The sequence below is a fragment of the Sphaerodactylus townsendi genome, linkage group LG08 (genome assembly GCF_021028975.2).
Source record: "Sphaerodactylus townsendi isolate TG3544 linkage group LG08, MPM_Stown_v2.3, whole genome shotgun sequence".
Taxonomy (NCBI): domain Eukaryota; kingdom Metazoa; phylum Chordata; class Lepidosauria; order Squamata; family Sphaerodactylidae; genus Sphaerodactylus; species Sphaerodactylus townsendi.
Window position 1 is genome coordinate 31,508,871 of NC_059432.1, and position 17,922 is coordinate 31,526,792.

Below are 17,922 nucleotides of genomic sequence, written 5' to 3' on the forward strand. Positions count from 1 at the left end.
GATTGATCTTGCTCTAACCTTGTTAGGAATCAATTTACATGTCCCGTGGCTAGGAAATGGTCAGATTCTGATTTTATTATATGCTGATGATGCGAACCTTTTGTCTAGATCCAGAGTTGGTTTAAAATGTCTTCTCAACAAATGTAGTGAGTACTGTAGTAACATTCGCTGGTATTGAATTTTGCAAAATCTAAGATCATGATCTTCTCAGATATATATATAAACTGGCTAGATGGTTACTAAAAAGTAAGCCCCTGGATCAAATTAAACATTTCCAATATTTGGGACTTAACTTGTATTTTTAAAGCAAATTGGGTCACACACAGAAATCTAGCAATTTCAGGAAGTAATAACAGCAGCATGGCTATTATATGTTCTTTTGGTGCAGTTTGGTTCAGGGGGTCCAAAGTTATGGACCCTCAAAAGGGTAGCCCCATCTCCTTAGCAAAGAATGGGGGATGGGTCACCCCCTTTGAGGGTCCATAATTTTGGACCCCCTAAACCAAACTGCACCAAACTTGGGGGGGTCCATTAGGACAGTTTCCACATGATACCCTGAAATTTTGGTGCCAATATGTCCAAAAACGCGCCCTGCAGGAACATCCCAAAAATTTGCCCAAGAATCTTTGTTCTGCATTGAGTTTTCTGTATTGATGTCAATGGGGGTTGCAGGCTGGGGGGCACATTTCTAAAGTCACAGTCTCAAAACATTCATGGTCTAATCAGAAGACTGCCCTGATGATACCTCCCAGGTTTGGTGCAGTTTGGTTCATGGGGGACAAAGTTATGGACCCTCAAAACTGTAGCCCCCATCTCCTATTAGCTCCCATTGGAAACAATGGGGGATGGGGCACCCCCTTTGGGAGTCCATAACTTTGGACTCCTTAAACCAAACCTCACCAAACATGGGGGGTAGCATAAGGACAGTCTCCTGATAATACGCTGAAATTCTGGTGCTGATATGTCTAAAAATGCACCCCCTGCAGGCACCAATGTCCTGGTGCAAAAAAAAATTCGGTTGTGGTGGAGTGGCCGCCCATGGGGGGGGGGGCATCCAACTCAGGTTTTGCCCAGGGCTACAGTTTGCCTCGTTATGCCCCTGAACCTTACCACATATATACAGTTCAAGAACCAATGCTTACAGCAGTTACATACCATGTGACACTTAACATACAAATTAGGTATACTAGCTGACTCAGCAGGAACACAAAAGAACACAGTCAGGCAGCTGTTATCAATCTGACTACTGACAGAGTTGGCATCATGAGCAGGCAGGGGAGTGCAAAGGCATGGGAGGGTATATGAGTGGTGGCCAGATAGGAGGTGTGAGCAAGCATTCTGGTAGTGGGTATAGGAGGGGAGAGAGCCGCTGATCACTCACCACCCAGAGCTTATCAAAACCTTGAACGGACCCTGTCCCCAGACTCAGCCTATATTCTTGATAATGTGTGTCAGCCATTCGGATTTAGTATCGTTCATAGACTGAACATTTCCCTTTGTGGGCAAGAACAAGAATATCATGTTGTGCCTAGCTCATATTTTAAGAAACCATCCAATATCCATTCTAAATCAAGAAACATTTCAAACATGCCTCCATCTGAGCATAAATTTGCATGCACAGAGATGAAGTTGTGCCTTATTATGATGGGACTGAGTCTGGTTTGAGCACAAAGGATATAAATATTTTTCAGCATTTATTCACAACAGACCTGTGAAAATATTGAATATTTATGTCTGCCACATAAAAGAAACAATATCCTCCTATTAGGATTAACTGTAGGTCTGTCTGTTTCTTTGACAGGCATATCACAACATATCACAGCATTTGAAGTCTCTTCTTTTAATGAAGTGACAAAAATATTTATCTTCATGACAAATCCCAGTGATAATAAGCATCCTCCCCTTTTGTTAAAAGAGACCTTTGCATGTTATGTCATTGACAGAGCACCAACCCTCTCTGGTGGTCTTGAGACTGTGGAGCATGTTGTTATTTATTCATATTTGACAGTCTGAATACATGAGAATAACATATTATTAAAAGAGCTGAAATGGTTGATCATTCACTTGACGGTTCTCACCGAGGAGGCAAAAAATCAGATCCCTGGACCTTAATTAAGTACTAGTCTGTTTTCCAAACATCTTCTAGCTTAGCAATTTAGTCTATTTTTGTGCCAACATTCGAAAATAACATCTATATCTCTTACAGCATTTGTGTGTGTGTATAATGTGTAATATTACTGGCAGAAAATAGTGAAGTCCTGAAGGTTAAAGCAAAAAGTGCTAAAGCAAGCTTACTGCTGAACCTTAAGGCAAAAGTAATGACTACTGAGGAATTACACAGCTTTAAAGTTGAGAGATTTTCTATCCCTTGGATTCATCATCAACCAAAAGGGAAACTGCAACCAAGAAATCAGAAGGAGATAGAGATTTGGGAGAGCAACCATGAAAGAGCTAGAAAAAAAAATTTAGTGCAGTGATTCTCAACCTTCCTAATGCCACAACCCTTTAATACAGTTCCTCTTGTTGTGGTGGCCCCCAACCCTAACATTTATCCATTTTACACTGATGCAGAGAGTCTTAGGCGACTCCTATGAAAGGGTTGTTCGACCCCCAAATGTGTTCTCAACCCACAGGTTGAGAACAACTGCTTTAGTGTAAGGATGTGTCACTGGCAACCAAGATCAAAATAACTCATACTGCAGTATTCCCAGTTACTTTGTATGGGTGTGAAAGTTCGACAATGAAGAAAGCTGACAGGGAAAAAGTTGATTAATTTGGAGGAGATTTTCATGAATACCATGGACCGCCATCAACACAAAACGGTGGGTTCTAGATCAAATCAAACATGAACTCTTCCTTGAAGCTAAAATGACCAAACTGAAGTTATCATACTTTGGTCACATTATGAAAATGTGTCACTGGTGAAGACAATGTGAGGAAAGTTGAAGGCAGTAGAAAGAACCAACACAAGATGGATTGTCTCAAAGAAAATCGCAGTCCTCAGTTTGCAAGGCTTTAGCAATGATAGGAGGTTTTTGAGGCCATTAACTCATAGGGTTACCATAAGTCAGAAGCAATTTGACAGCACCTAACACACACACTATGTGTAACATAAGCTATTAAAAATAGCAAACCTGTGTAATCTGTCAGAGGCAATACCATTTCTGAAACTATGGGGAAAAGGTAACCTTCATAATCGTTCTGGGCATGATCTAGCAAAAACTAAGCACTTTCATGCCCAGTTAATTTCAGTGGGTAGGATTTAAGCACATAGTTAACGCCTCCATTGAAATCAATGACACTTATTTCTGAACTGGTTGGGTTTGCCCCAAAGAAAGCTAAATGTGCTCAGTATTTCTGCTGCTTCTCAGTTTTAAACTGTGTTTTGTCAAAAGTTCCACTGCTAAAATTAATTTCCAAAGTTACATATGCAGTCTTCAGGGAATCCACTGCCCATAATATTTATTAGATTTGGGGTTTTTCCTTGATTAAAAATTCAAAGTGAATGCTTCCCAAGTATCCATTTTTCCTCTCATGTTTTTGTATTGTTTTTAACCCATCAGGCTAATGATAGAGACACTGGTAACTACAGCGCTATGCAGTATAGACTCATCATCCCGCCAATCAAGGATGGCAAGGAGGGCTTTGTGATTGAGCCTTACACAGGGACTATCAAGACAGCCATGCTCTTCAAAAACATGAGGCGGTCTTATTTCAAATTTCAAGTCATTGCAACTGACAACTATGGGAAAGGACTGAGTAGCAAATCAGATGTTCTGGTAAGTACCAACAAAGAACTACATTCTTTGAGAAGATGTACAGCTTCACAGCCACATGTGAGGCTTCTTGCAATAACTGAATCCCTTAGATGGAATTTCTGATGCAGTCATTCTAGTCTAGGCCTGTATAGAATATGATGTATTAAAGGAATAGTAAATAGTGGCCCTCATGTATTTGTTGCCTGCCTTGGAATACAAACCTGGTATGTTTCAAGTCTTCGAAGTCTGCAATACATGGTATGAAGCTGCATTCTCAGTATGCCAGAAATCTACTGAGCAGTTAGCCCACTGGCAGCGGCAAAGCCACCACGGGGCGGGGGGTGCGCGATGCACCGGGCGCACCATTTCTAGTCACATGGGGCAGAAAAATCCCCCTCCCCTTGTGGCCCCCCTGCGCCCCCCACACTCCCCCACGCGGCGCACCACCCCACTTACTTTTAGGAATGGATCAGGCTGGAAGCCTGCCTGTGTTGCCTGGGCCTGGTGGGAACTACATTTCCTAGGGGCTCCCGGGAAATGTAGTTCCCACCAGGCCCACGCAACGCAGGCAGGCTTCTGACCTTCTTCTCCGGCCTGCTCCTTTCTTAAAAGTAAGCGGGGTAGGGTGCACGGGGGGGCACTGCGGGGGGGGGCGGGGGGCGCAAAAGTCAGAGTGTGCACCGGGCACACTCTGGTCTAGCTACGGCTCTGCCCACTGGCGAGACACTGCCCATTATCAGCTGCCCTCCCCTGAGCTCTCTGCTAATTGTAGAAAATTCAGGAGAAGTTTCTTGCCACACTAAGGCTCATTCCGCACACGCAAAATAATGCACTTTCAAGCTGCTTTCACAACTGTTTTTGCCATTCCACACAGCTTCAAAGAGCCCTGAAAGCAGCTTGAAAGTGCATTATTCTGCGTGTGCGGAATGAGCCTAAGTGTGGGAAGAAGCACAAACAATTGCCTTATACTTGTTCTCACGAATTTCCCTGGCTTGTGCAGAGAACTTGGTGGATGGTGTCATTTCTGTTCTTTCTATGTAGCCTAAATAGAAGGTAGGAACTCTGCATGGAGTGGGAGTGGCAATGCCCCTCTAATCCTAGAGGAAACATGTAACTGTTGATCTTCCCTGGAAGCTTTCGAAGGTAGTTCAGCAGGCAGAAGAGAACAGAAAGCCCAGTCAGCCACTTTGTTCCTTGAAATCATCTTGCAAAAGAGTTTCAGCGTGCAAGCAGCATTAGTTGTTTCTTGTTCTCTTCTTCATATTCCAGAGCTCGGGGGTGGGGGCATTACTTCACATCACTGCTACTCCACCAAGTTTTCTGCAGGTGCTGGAGGATTCAGGGAAAGAAAAGGGTTGTAGCCACTACACATAACGACTAGTGAGCCAAGCTAACATCTGTAGAACCCTCAGCATTCAGAGTTGTGGGTCAGAAGCTCTGCTGGCCTGCCATAGGCATTTGCTTAATCACTTTGGGCTGAGAAGAAGGTTTTCTGCAAGCTGCCTGATTGGGGATCAGTGTGGGGCAATCTGCAGGATGGTGTTTTGGATATGAAAGACCCACAGTTCAATCCCAGCTTAGCCAAAAAAATCTTCCATAGGTGTGAGGTTAATGAGATACAGACTGTGAAAGCTTTTGTGCACTCCAAGTTGGCAGCAAAATGGTAATTAATAATTGGCATTGGTACTTTGCTAGTTTTCATTTCATTTTATTTGTTCTATTCCATATGATAATGGGTTTTGGTTGAAGCTTTGTGGAAATATGGAGCTGCTTAATTACTAGCACCTTCACCGTACACTTGGTGTTGTTTACAACATAGATCACAATCCAGTGCTTTACTGAACACACACACACACACCCATTTGTGCATGTTAGACAGACAGACAGACAGACAGACAGACAGACAGACAGACAGACAGACAGACAGACAGACAGACAGACAGACAGAGATCTTTGCTTCTTTGGAGTCTGTGGAAGTCCATGCATGGACTCTGTGTTTAACAGAATATTTGCCAGAAAAAATACAGGAAAATGGGACACTGTATTCATCAAATTCCATGTGGGTTTAAGAGATTGTATTTACATTAAAACTAGTGTATTGTAACAGAAGTCTTAAATAAATTTCTTCTCATTATTGTCAAATAAGATAAGAAAAAATCACAGTACTTAGATATTGGTATGTGAATAATTTGATTCTGGTTTATGAGGAATCTGGTGTTAATTTCTTTCCTCAAGGAGGCTCCAAGGTAGTCAGCGGAATGCTAAAAGTTTTTTAATAGTGTATGCTATATCTGTGTGGACATTTTTAGTCTTCTTTTCTCTTTCTACCATCTCCTGTTGCTACACAGCATCAGTCCTCTGTTTCTGACTGGTGTAAATAGCATTCAGCACCCTTTAATGCAAGTTGAGATATATAGTTTTCATTGAATTCAGAAATAGGGATTTAAGCAAACTTATTTCCTGAATTGGAATAAATGGCTATTACAAGGGTTTACTTTTGGGTGAATCATGTTCATATATGCTTCCATTTTATTCAATGCACCTTTAGAATAACAGCAAAGAAAAAATGAGATTTAAAAAATGATAGTAATTAAACATGGAGGCAGTACTGCAGCATTTGCAGAGTAAAAAATTTCCTCGGGGTACTTTAGGGTACTTTTCATTATTGAGGAGGGTATTTTTATTCACACACAAACACACATGTCTTATATATTGGAATCCTTTGTGTGAATGATGACACAGCTGATTTTTCCTGTGGGTACCAGAGAGTTCTCCGTCCATTAGTAGTGGATTTTGAGGTGCTTCAAGAAGCTGCCATAGGAAAGGGAACCTGAATAGTTTGAGTGCACGTGTAGAATTTGGTACAGTACAGAAACAAACCTGGTTGACCAGCAACAGTACAATCTTAAGCAGTGTGACATTAATTTAGGCCCCTTCCGCACACGCAAAATAATGCGTTTTCAAACCACTTTCACAACTGTTTGTAAGTGGATTTTGCTATTCTGCACAGCTTCAAAGAGCACTGAAAGCAGTTTGAAAGTGCATTATTCTGCATGTGCGGAATGAGCCAGAAATTAATGGACTTAAATCAATGGACTTTAAAGAATATATATCTGTTTAGGATTGCACTGTAATATTAATTTTAGTGGTTACTTCACTCATTCTCCAGTTGTTTCTACATGGTAAGCATAGCCTTTCCTGCCTTAATCAATGGCAGATGCCAGTGGGGATTTGGAAACCTCATAGGAGATCAAAGTGCTGTTGTTATTATTCTAGAACAATGTGTGTTTTGAAGGCTGAAATGGATTTTTATATTCTGTTTCCAGGTCTCTGTCGTCAACCAGTTGGATATGCAGGTTATTGTCTCAAATGTTCCTCCTACCCTTGTGGAACAAAGCAAGGATCAACTGATAGGGTAATGAATGTGTTCATTGTATAAACCTCTCCCATACATATTCAGATCCAAGAAGTTTGGCTAGTTGTCAGAAGATATCTATTATTTAAGAATTCTGTCTCCCTTTTGAAATATCCCTATGTATAATATTTATTTGTCTATTTATTGATTGGTTGGAATATTTTGAGCCTACTTTTTGGATGCAGAGACTTCCAGAGTGGCTTCCAAAAACAAACTATCATGAATAAAACATCAGATAACCAAAATTCAATTTAAAAATCCATTTAAATTAATCAATTCAATTAAAAAAGAGCTAACAGAGTACTTAGCCAGCAGTGGTTCAGATGGAGAGCCACAGCAATCTACAGATTACAAGCCTACTGAAACAACAATCTTTGTGAAACTTAATAAGGATGATGGCATATTACCGCCATGAGTAAGGAAGATCCACAGTTATATATAAGTGCCATCACTTATAAGTGCCATCACTTATAAGGTATCCATCACAGGAAGTATAAGGATATGAAAAAATATGACTAGAGCCTGGTTCCCCTTGTTTGTGAATTTGGAATTGCAGCTGCTTGGACAAAACACTATAACTCCTTCCTTCCAGTAAAAAAAATAAAAGGAATCCCTCAAAACAGAAGCAATTTAAAACATTTGTGCAAAATGATTCCACCCCGCATCAAAAAATCTGTCTGAAAGACCAGCGAACTCAGTGACTGGTAATAATGCTGTCACAGCCCTGCCTGGGCAGTGGACAGAGTTTACAGGGGATAGAGCATGTAATCCTTAGCTCAAAGAGTTTCTCCCGGTCTGGTCAACTTTGAGAAGCTTTTGCAGAATTGTGTCTGAGCTATGCATGGCATCCAGGATTTGGAAGAGAACCAAACAGGGGCATAGCTACAGAAAATTGAACTGGGGCAAGCCCTGAAATTTTGCCCGTTCCCCCCAACTCTGGTGTCTTAGCATGGCCTCCACAGAGGAGCAAGTGGGGGGTGGAGTGGGGTACTGAGCCACCTTGGTAGGAAGGAAGGCTTGCTCCTAGGCCAGGGGTAGGGAACCTGTGGCTCTCCAGATGTTCAGGAACTACAATTCCCATCAGCCTCTGTCAGCATGGCCAATTGGCCATGCTGGTAGGGGCTGATGGGAATTGTAGTTCCTGAACATCTGGAGAGCCGCAGGTTCCCTACCCCTGTCCTAGGCCATATGGGTGGGACTCTATTCAACAAATAAATGTCCCTGAGCAAGAACTGCAAGGGAAGATTTGGGAAGGAGGTCAGGAAACTGGGATGGGGGGACTTCACCTAGGTTGCTCAAGCTGGGACACCTGCAGAAGGGGGATGTGCAGAAAGAAATTAGCAAGTTCATTCTTGGGCTGCCAGCGCTCGTTCCAGCTGACACAAAGCATAGCTGCCAGTACTTCAAAGCAGGCTTTTTTCGGGGGGGTGGATTTATTTACCAAGATTGCAACTTTCTGGCAACTCCCTTATCAAGGATCCTGGGAGTGCCCTGCTCCCTGTCTGGACTTCAACCGCAGCTTAAGTCGCACTTCTTGGGTTGGGTTGGCCTCTGCTAGGATATGGCAGGCCTGCAGGAGAGAATAGGAAAGACTAGGAGTGAGGTCGCTACTGCTGGCACTCCTGGCCTCGCTGCACCTCTGACCAGGCCACCAATGGGCTCTCTCTCCCCTGCCAGGGGCTTTGTAAAGGGGCAGTATTCCCAGTTGCTCAGAGGCACTCTGCCGCTTCTGCCCTTGGCCTAGTGGTGGCAGCCCCAACTCCTCATCTCACTCCTGGGGGAGAGGGGGGGCAGCCAGCAGAATATGCTCTCCATGTGACTTGCAGGAATGGAGCCTGGGGCTCCCTCACCCCCACCCCACTATGCCTATGGAACCAAACACATCTTTATTTGAAAGTGATGTGTCTCTTCCACCTCAACGTAGTTGTTTTTGTGATGCTAGAGGTAGCATAAAAGAAATTACCATGTAGTACCCAATAAACATCACAAATTGTTAAAAGGGAAAGGACGCTTTTAATATTTTTCTTCATTTCTTATTTTGGTCTAACATCAGCACCAAAAGGGCTAAAACTAAACAACTTGTACATTCCATATTAAATTTGATCCTCAGTGATTAATAAACTAAAGCTTTAGCTGATTAATTTACTAATTAAATCAATGGAAGCTTGCAGTCCTATTAAAAAAGAACTAGGGTTTCATGATTTATTTCTATGTCAAGAAGTGTTTTGCTCATTTTTCATCAAAGCAACAATAAATTAGTCTTTAAGTAGAGGGAAATTACTTCAGGTTAATGTTGCTGGTGAAATTAAGGAGACGTACTATTCAGCTGGTTTACTATAAAAATATTGAAATAGGAGATCATTCCCCTTTCCATCTAGATATTTTAGACAGGCTGTATCCAGTTTTAGATTGCACGTCATTTGGGCTACTGTTCTGCTAGTATAATGGGATATGAATAATATTTTGCAACCAATACAGAAGCACATCCTTACACCTGAACCTCTTTTAATCACATAAATGTAAAATTGAATTCTGAGAAACACTCAAATGCAGTTCTTTTCCATTATAAGGGAAGGGGTGGTATAGAAGCCTAATAAATGGATGGGAATGAAAAATGTTATGATTGAATTACCTCATCAGTTGACCATAGCAGGAGTAAACAAGTATCAGGGTAACTGGGAGCCACTGTTCCTAATTCCCTGGAAACAGTATCATATGTCCCTGTTATCACCCAAGAGGGAACAAAGAGACTTTTTAAATGTTTATTTTTAATTCATTTGTATCTCATCTTTCTCCCTAGCAGAGATCACAGTAATTTACATCAGTCTCCTGTCCTCCATTTTATCCTCACAATGACCCTCTGGGGTAGGTTAGGCTGAGAGAGTGAAACTGGCCCAAGGTCACCCAGCAAGCCTCTGTGGCACAAGTGGGATTCCAGTCCAAAAGTCTTAACCATTACATCAAACTGGTAACAGGCTGAAAGTCTCTTTTGGAGACTGGGGGAGGACTGTTCTGTGACTGTATCCTAGAGTTTGGCAGCCCCCAGCATGCAAGACCTTGTTGCTCAGCATTCAGGGACCCAACAACCAAGATGAGCCAATGACCACTGACAGCAACAGTGGGGTGGTAGTATGGAAACAGACAGCCATGATCTATGTCTTGCATCACTTTCTAGACCTGCATAGCTGCCAGCCAGGTCCAAGGCAAGTCCTGAGGCACTGACATCACTCTTGGGACTCAGGTTTCTTTCACAGCACCCTGTCTCCTCTGCCTTTCCCCATTTGCCAGCAACATGTTCGTAGGTAGGCACTGGAGGGGAAGAAAGCAGCATGGTGTAGTGGTTAAGAGCAGCAGACTCTAATCTGGAGAACCAGGTTTGATTCCCCACTCCTCCACATGATCAGCGGACTCTTCTCTGGAGAACAGATTAGGTTCCCCACTTTTCCACGTGCAACCTGCTGGGTGACCTTGGGCTAGTCACAGTTCTCTCAGAACTCTTTCAAACCTCCACACACACACACACACACACACACACACACACACACCTCACAAAATGCCTGTTGGAGGGGAGGGAGGAAAAGTGATTGTAAGCAACTTTGAGACTCATTTCAGTTTAGAAAAATGTGGTCTAAAAACCATACTTCCCATATTTAGGCACAAAATGTTACTTCCCTCTTCCTCAGAATTAGCTTTCTATAAAGCAAACTTTTAAGCCGATAAATAGTTTTTTTCAGATGTTTAGTTTACATTGTGTAATATGTCTCTTAAGTAGCTTAGTGGTTCATTCTAAGATGCTGGATAGACAGGCAAGCAGACAGACAGATTTAAAGTTCATCAAACAAAAAGAATTGCCTGCAGATTTAAAGTATTTCTGTGTCCTCTTCCAGTCCTAGCACAACCACTACAATTTTAACATGGGTAGCTGTGCCCACCAAATTTTCTGGTTCATGGAAAAAGACTTTGAAGTGACTGAGGCAAAATCTCAGTCTTAAAACTCCATTGTCAAAGAATAGCATGAAACACGCCCCAGTCAGTCCATGTATGTTTCAACTGATTTCGCTGTTTACATGATAGTTCTGCCTGCCCCTTCTCAGTAGCAGTAATATGATGCCACCACCTGCTGATAATGGAATGAAAGCAATAAAGAGGTGAAGTGTGAAGGAAAGGAAAAGCTGTGCTATTATGTATGCCTTTAAAGAATGTGAACTTGAATTTGACTTGACAAGGGCTACAGTACAAGAGAGGGGGAGTCCATTACCTCAAAGGTTTTGTGTATGGGTTGAGTGCTGCTATGACAGCTTATCAGTGATGTTCTCCTACTCCCGTTTTTCACTTAGTGAGTTCTTCTGGGTGATGATGTAGTGTGGGGAAACTGACATCTCCCAAAGGTGTAAAATATACATGGGGAAAGTCTGAACATTTTGTAAATCTTTATTAACAGTTATAACTAGTTATTAACTTGTTTCTTGTGACAGTTCCTTAGCATATCAGAAATACAAATGCAAGAGCATTGAATGCGCTGCCCCAGGGGCAGGGGAGATATCACACGATAACCTCTGTCTGGTTCAAAGAACAGCATTAAAACTATACCTTCAATAGAAATAATTTAAAAGTCTGCATCAAAAGACCAACAATAAAGAAAAATACAAAATGTGGACCACACGTTACAAACAGAAAGGGGATCCCAAAATATACACTTAGAACTCAAAGTCTCTGTATAAATTATATCCCTTCAGTGAAAATCATTGGAAGGATTCCAATTGCCAGATGTTCCGCTGGATTCCACTTCAGGAGATAAGCCACATACAAACATCAGTTGTTAGAAACATCAGTTAATGGTGGTAATGTTTACCTGGGTGAGTTCAACACTTTCAACCTTGGTCTTCTTCAGCCACAACAATTATATACAGAAAGTGACAAGGCATCTAGCCCAAAAGTATGACTTCAATAGAGTAACAGGGCACATGCATCTAAGCATAATGAGCTCCACTGAAACCACTATGCTCACATACAAATTCACTATGCTCATATATCACTAAGGAAGTCTAGCCCTGTTGCAGAGAAAAATAAGCAGGGCTTAATAGTGCGACATGTCCATCTATGAATATATGCAGACTCACAAATTAATTGGAAGATCAGCAGAATTAAATTTCTGGTTGCCATGTGGCTTCGTGATCATGTTTCTGGAGTTCAGTTCATATGTTAGGGTCTTCATCTTGGCTATTTGGGCCTAATTTATAAAATACTAACCATAATGAATATGCTTAACCATGGTTTTGAATTACTGCATGTTTGTTCAGTGTATAGGTTTTGTCGTTCATTCAGGTGTTTGTGTCTCACCATTCACAAGCAAGGCAAACGTTTGTCAGTTTTGGACTGGCTTTCCTTTCTTTTATTTCTTTACCTGATGTGTCCTTAGAAGTACTTTGCTAACAAAAGCTATAAATGTGTACCATTCCAACATTAGGAAGTTAAATTTGATTTCACTGCTGTCTATGAAATCTGCTGTTAGCTGCAGTATTTCTCAGGGATTTACAATATCTATTTTCAAATAAAGAATTAACATCTTCAAATCCTTATCCGACAAATATATGTTCAGTTCTGATCCTCCCCTGGGATTTCAGCATCCTAGGCAGCATGGCAAAGATCTTGAGGCAAATCTCAATATACAATGTTATGGCTTTATTAGATCTATTATAGCAATCTCTCCATAAATTTCAGTTTTCAGTGCTAAAAAAAGATCTTTCTCTGTACATTAACACTCACATTGAGCTTTCTGATTTCATTGGAATGAATAAATGAATGAATGGTGATGGCTTTGTTGGAATAGGGGTCAGAACTGCCATGGAAATTGGTATCTCTGGCCTCTTCCGCACACGCAAAATAATGCGTTTTCAAACCACTTTCACAACTGTTTGCAAGTGGATTTTGCTATTCCGCACAGCTTCAAAGAGCACTGAAAGCAGTTTGAAAGCGCATTATTCTGCATGTGCGGAATGAGCCTCTGAGACAGATTTCACACATCCCCCACCATATGGTGAACCTTAATTCACCCAATGAGTTGGAGAAATATCCAGTTAGTTTCCTCACCCCTAGTCTGCAGCTACCAATGACAGCAGAGGCCAGAGCTGGGGGACATCCCATTCCATTATTTGTTTATCTATTGTGTAAATAAATATCCCACCTTTCTACCCTCATCAGAGCCACCAATGCAGCTTGCAGACTAAAAATTCACATAATAAAAACACTTCTTAAAAGCCATTAAAAACAAACAAAACTACATCATTAAAACAATCAAATCCAGAGTGAAAATACACAAGTAAAAACATTAACTATGGCCGTTTCCGCACGGGCAATGAATGGCGACCTGGAGACGGTAAAAACGCCGTCTCCAGGCAGCCGATTGCGTCCCACTGAAGCGCTGGCTACAATGCAGCCGCATCTTCACCCTCAGCGCCTTCACCCTTCCCGCCAAAGCTTGAAGCCGCTGCGTTTCCAGGAACGCTTCCCAGAAGCGCTCTTTTTGAGGAAACGCGCCATTGCGAGTGAAGCCAGCTTTCGCCGGTGAAGCGGCAGCAGCTTTAATATCGCGCCCCCCAATTCGCAGCATCTTGTCCACTGTTTCAATTGTTGTGCGTTGTCGAGAAGTCTGGGATTATTCTCTGCCCTAAGCTGCTGAGCAGGCCGGTGAGGTGTAGCGGTCCCCAGGCTCCTCGCTTTACCGAGTCTGACATGCTCTGGTCGGCCGGGCAGCCGGCGCTCCGTGGCGCCGGCTGCCCAGCTGTTCCCAGGACGGTCCATGCAGACGGTCCCAGCATCGTCGGGTCGGCGTCATAAACTCCAACCCGGCCGTTTCCGCCTTCGTGCGGAAACGGCCAGAATCAGTTAAAACATATGCAAGAAGGAAGGATCACTGATGGAATATCAGTTGAAACCAACAGCCACTGGCAGAAGATGGAAAAAGAAAAGGACAGACACGTCTCTGGGAAGGGAGTTTTAGAATTTGGCTTTGATTCATACAGTATTTCCAGGGCATGGAAAATTTAGCAAGCCGCTGGCAGCCTTTAGTAAAGGCAACATGTAGACCTGCTTTTACAAAGTATTCATCTTCAGTTCTGCCTACCCCTCTAATGGTAACCACTAGAGTTTGCAATACTGTAATAAAGAGCTGTACCTTTGCACCAGGCTTCTGGATTCAGAATGGTTTAGTGTTTTGCATGTACCATTCTTAACAGTTGTCTTTACCACTGACAGGTAACAGCATTAAAAATACTAACCAAACAGGTGTCCCATTCATATATAAATTTCTTAAGCTATGTTAAAGCTTTCCCTATTCCCTTCCATCTGGATTGCTTGTTCTTCATGGGAACCTACTGGACTGATTGAGAGCCTACATTGGTTTTGGACTGTTTGTTGGAAGCGGTGTCATACTTGTTCTTCCTTTGATTGTTAGCTCCATAAGAAAAACATGTTGCAAGTTTGTAATTGTAACACTTTGGAAGGAAAATCAACACTTTGAAATGATAACATTAAAAGAAGATTTACCTATTGAGATGGAGAACAGGGACCCTTTGAAAGAAGCCTTTATAGTTAATGACTATAAGTACATAACCTGCATGCTGCTCAGTCCAGTCATTATAAAGCCCTTGTGTTTGTTGTGCAATAACACAAGGACTCTGCATCACACGTGCAGGAGAATACAGCTTTAGCCTCTCCCCGCTGCTGTTTTCACATCCTCCTCTCACATCCATTAAGCTGCTATTTGTTCCACTGTTTTTTTTATAAAGACACATTACTTAAATGGCTACACATAGGTTTCACAACGGAACTAATAGCAGCTCCCTGGGGGTGTTTGCAGATGCCAGAACAGCAGCAGGGAAAGATTAAAGCTCTTTCTCCCTATCTGCTTTAGTGGCAAACAAAGAAAGACTGAAGTGTATCTGCGAGACACAAAAATTCCCACTGCATGGGTGATACAAAGTCCTCATGTTATTTCCCAGCAAACATGGAGACTTTGTAATACGGAGCGAGACCCTCAGAAGCATATACTGGGAAACACCACAGTGCCTGCATTAAGGAAGAAATTCAGTGTTGAGTCTACAGACTAGCCTTTGTGGCAGTTATAAAGGGTTTTCCTGCTACTCTTGTTTGAACAAGTTGGGCACCGTATTTTACCCTCAGTAAGGCCGTTTCCGCACGGCCCTTTTATGGCACCCTGGGGACGGCAAAAACGCCGTTCCCAGGGAGCCATTCGCACAGGCGGCGCTGCTGCAACGCAGCAGCGCTGACCTGGCTTCGCTCCCCCTCCCCCAGGGCGGCTTCGCTCCCCCTCCCCCAGGGCGGCTTCGCTCCCCCAACAGCGTGTTTCCGGCGGCGCGGTGCAAACGGCACCGCCAGGAACACACTGTTTCCCTTCCCTTTCCCACTCACCTTGTCCCCGTCGTCGGACTGCTGGCCTCCGAAGCCCCTCCCTCACTGTCCTCCGACCCCTGTCGTCCGCCGGCCTCTCCTGAGGCTGCTCGTACGCTTGCGTGCGAACGGCCTCTGCCCCCATGCCGGGGGGGGCAGAGGTTATGCCTCTGCCCCCACAATGGTTATGCCTCTGCCCCCACACCGGCAGAATTCTTGCCGGCGTGGGGGCGCCTGGGGGGCCGTGCGGAAACGGCCTAAGACTTTTTTCTGCTCTCACCCTTCTTAGGTAGTGTTTGGGAGGAAAACTGATTTCACCTTCCAGTCAGGGGCAAGTTGCCTGCTCTCTGAGCATGTTTTCCCCTCGCTTCATTCTCTTGCACCATGAGCAAAGAAGACTCATTTCTAGCCTAGTCTGCCAGCATTAGAATTGTGTTTTCTGCCGTGGGTGCACACCACACTCCAGATGCTCCACACCACACTTATCTCCTATCTACTCTGGTAGAGAGTGAGTGAGCAAATGAGTGCAGGAGAGGAGGAGGATTGGAAGGAATTAAAAAACCCAGCCTGCATCTAGCCCAGCTGAATGTCATGATTTGGTTCTGTTGTTACTGTCTTTTGACATCCAGACTGGGAAAGGGAGCCCACAATGGTCAATGAGACACCAGGGCCCTCACAACATTGTACCACATGGTCTGTCATTCAAAGCTGCAGCTACTACACTTGATGGCATAGAGCTCAACTGTATGGCCACTGAGATCAGAAATCCCTGGTTGGCTTACAGGGGTTGGGGCAGGGGCTGCCTCCTGCACCCGCGGCCTGTTTGCTGGCTTGTTCGCCACCCTCCTCGGGGCTGACGATGCTCTCTGAGAGCCTCTGGACCGGGCGACCGGAGGAGATGGAATGGGCTGGCCAGCCCTGGTCCCTGCTGTGGCCCAAGTGGAGGAATCCTGCTCACGCCAGGCAGGCGCCTTCCCTGCCGTTGCTCTCCGGGGCCTGCTACGCAAAGGGGCCTCCCTACAATTTTCCCCTGAAGAGCCGCTCTGTTCTAAGGGTGGCCGGCCCCATGGAGGTCGGCCACCCTAACTCTTTAGAGGGCTGTTTCGCCTGGCTCTGTACCCCATTTGTGTTTTTTCTTTTAACGCCTTTTTTTTTTTTTTTTTTGGCTGGTGCAACAATACCTAAACAGCAGGTAAAAATGAACCTTAAAAGTTAAAGGACTGCTACCAGCTGCGGTGCTAACCTTAACGCCACCTCTTGGATCACGGGAGCTCTGCCAGGTATGTCGGTGCCAACTCAGCCAGCCGTAATTCGGTCCTGAAATCCTTTCGCTGCCGCCCGGCAAAGAGTGGGCCGGGAAGTGACGGTGGCAGAGCTCCTTTATAGGCCTCCTTCGCAGCTTCCCGCCCACTCTGACTTATTATCGCTCTCGCTAACGTACGAACGCGCTATCATTAATTCTCGCCCTTCTGCGCTACAAGCAGAACGGGCCGGGTCTGCTGAGCCCACTGCGCATGCGCGGATCGGCCGCGCATGCGCAGAGCGGGCCCAGACGCTCTCGCCGGGCCCCTCGTCCCCACCGCAATGGCGGCCACGTCTTAGGCGCGGCCGCGCTTTATGTCAATTGTAGTAGCTATAAATTGCCACTGGACCTTGGACTAGTAGAGCCAGTCATGAGGAGAGTTCATCAGGATGCCAGTCACTATAAAAATGATCAAAGAAATGCCTGCAGCTTTCAAAAATGTAAGCCCTTAGTGGCAGTTGCTAGGCAACCACAACATTTTGCCTGGCTTGCTTTACAGGCTTGGTTTCTGTTACTGAAAGGCAAGGGACAGGGCCCCTTCCAGGGTGTTTTTTTCTTAGGGGGGGAACTTTTGTTGGAAGATTTATCAGGACTAGTTCTGTTAGCAATCACAGGGCAACTTGCTCATCTAGGCCCAGCTGATTACCACTGTTGAACAGCAGCTACACTTTAAAAGCAAGTATTGTTTGGTGATTAGAACTTTGGCCTATGATATAAGAGATCTGGGTTCGAATTACCAATGTTCCATGGAAGCTTACTAGGTGATCTTGGGCCAGTCACATACTCTCAGTCAAATCTACCTCACAGTGTTGTTGTGAGGATAAAATGGTGGCAAAGAGAATGATGTAAGCTGCTTTGGGTCCCTGTTGTGGAGAAAAAGAAGGGCATAATGAAGTAAATATAGCTGAATATGGGGGTAGGTGAAAGGTAGGTTAGAGGATGACTTAGAGGGTGGAGGGGAGACTGGGGTGGCTATGAGGGTTGCCAGGAGGAGAAAAAAGATGAAATAATGTAGGGAGGGAGAAACAGAAGTAAAT

At 44.0% G+C, this 17,922-nt stretch overlaps 1 protein-coding gene across 4 annotated transcripts in view; it reads left to right on the forward strand.

Annotated features, from left to right (window-relative positions):
- PCDH15 (protocadherin related 15) overlaps positions 1-17,922 on the forward strand; it is a 904,280-nt gene that overhangs the window by 836,322 nt on the left and 50,036 nt on the right. For all 4 annotated transcript variants that reach the window (XM_048507034.1, XM_048507035.1, XM_048507036.1 and 1 more), the window contains 2 exons: positions 3,564-3,779; positions 7,085-7,173. In XM_048507034.1, coding sequence (XP_048362991.1) covers positions 3,564-3,779; positions 7,085-7,173 — 305 coding nt within the window. The remainder of the gene's footprint in view (positions 1-3,563; positions 3,780-7,084; positions 7,174-17,922) is intronic.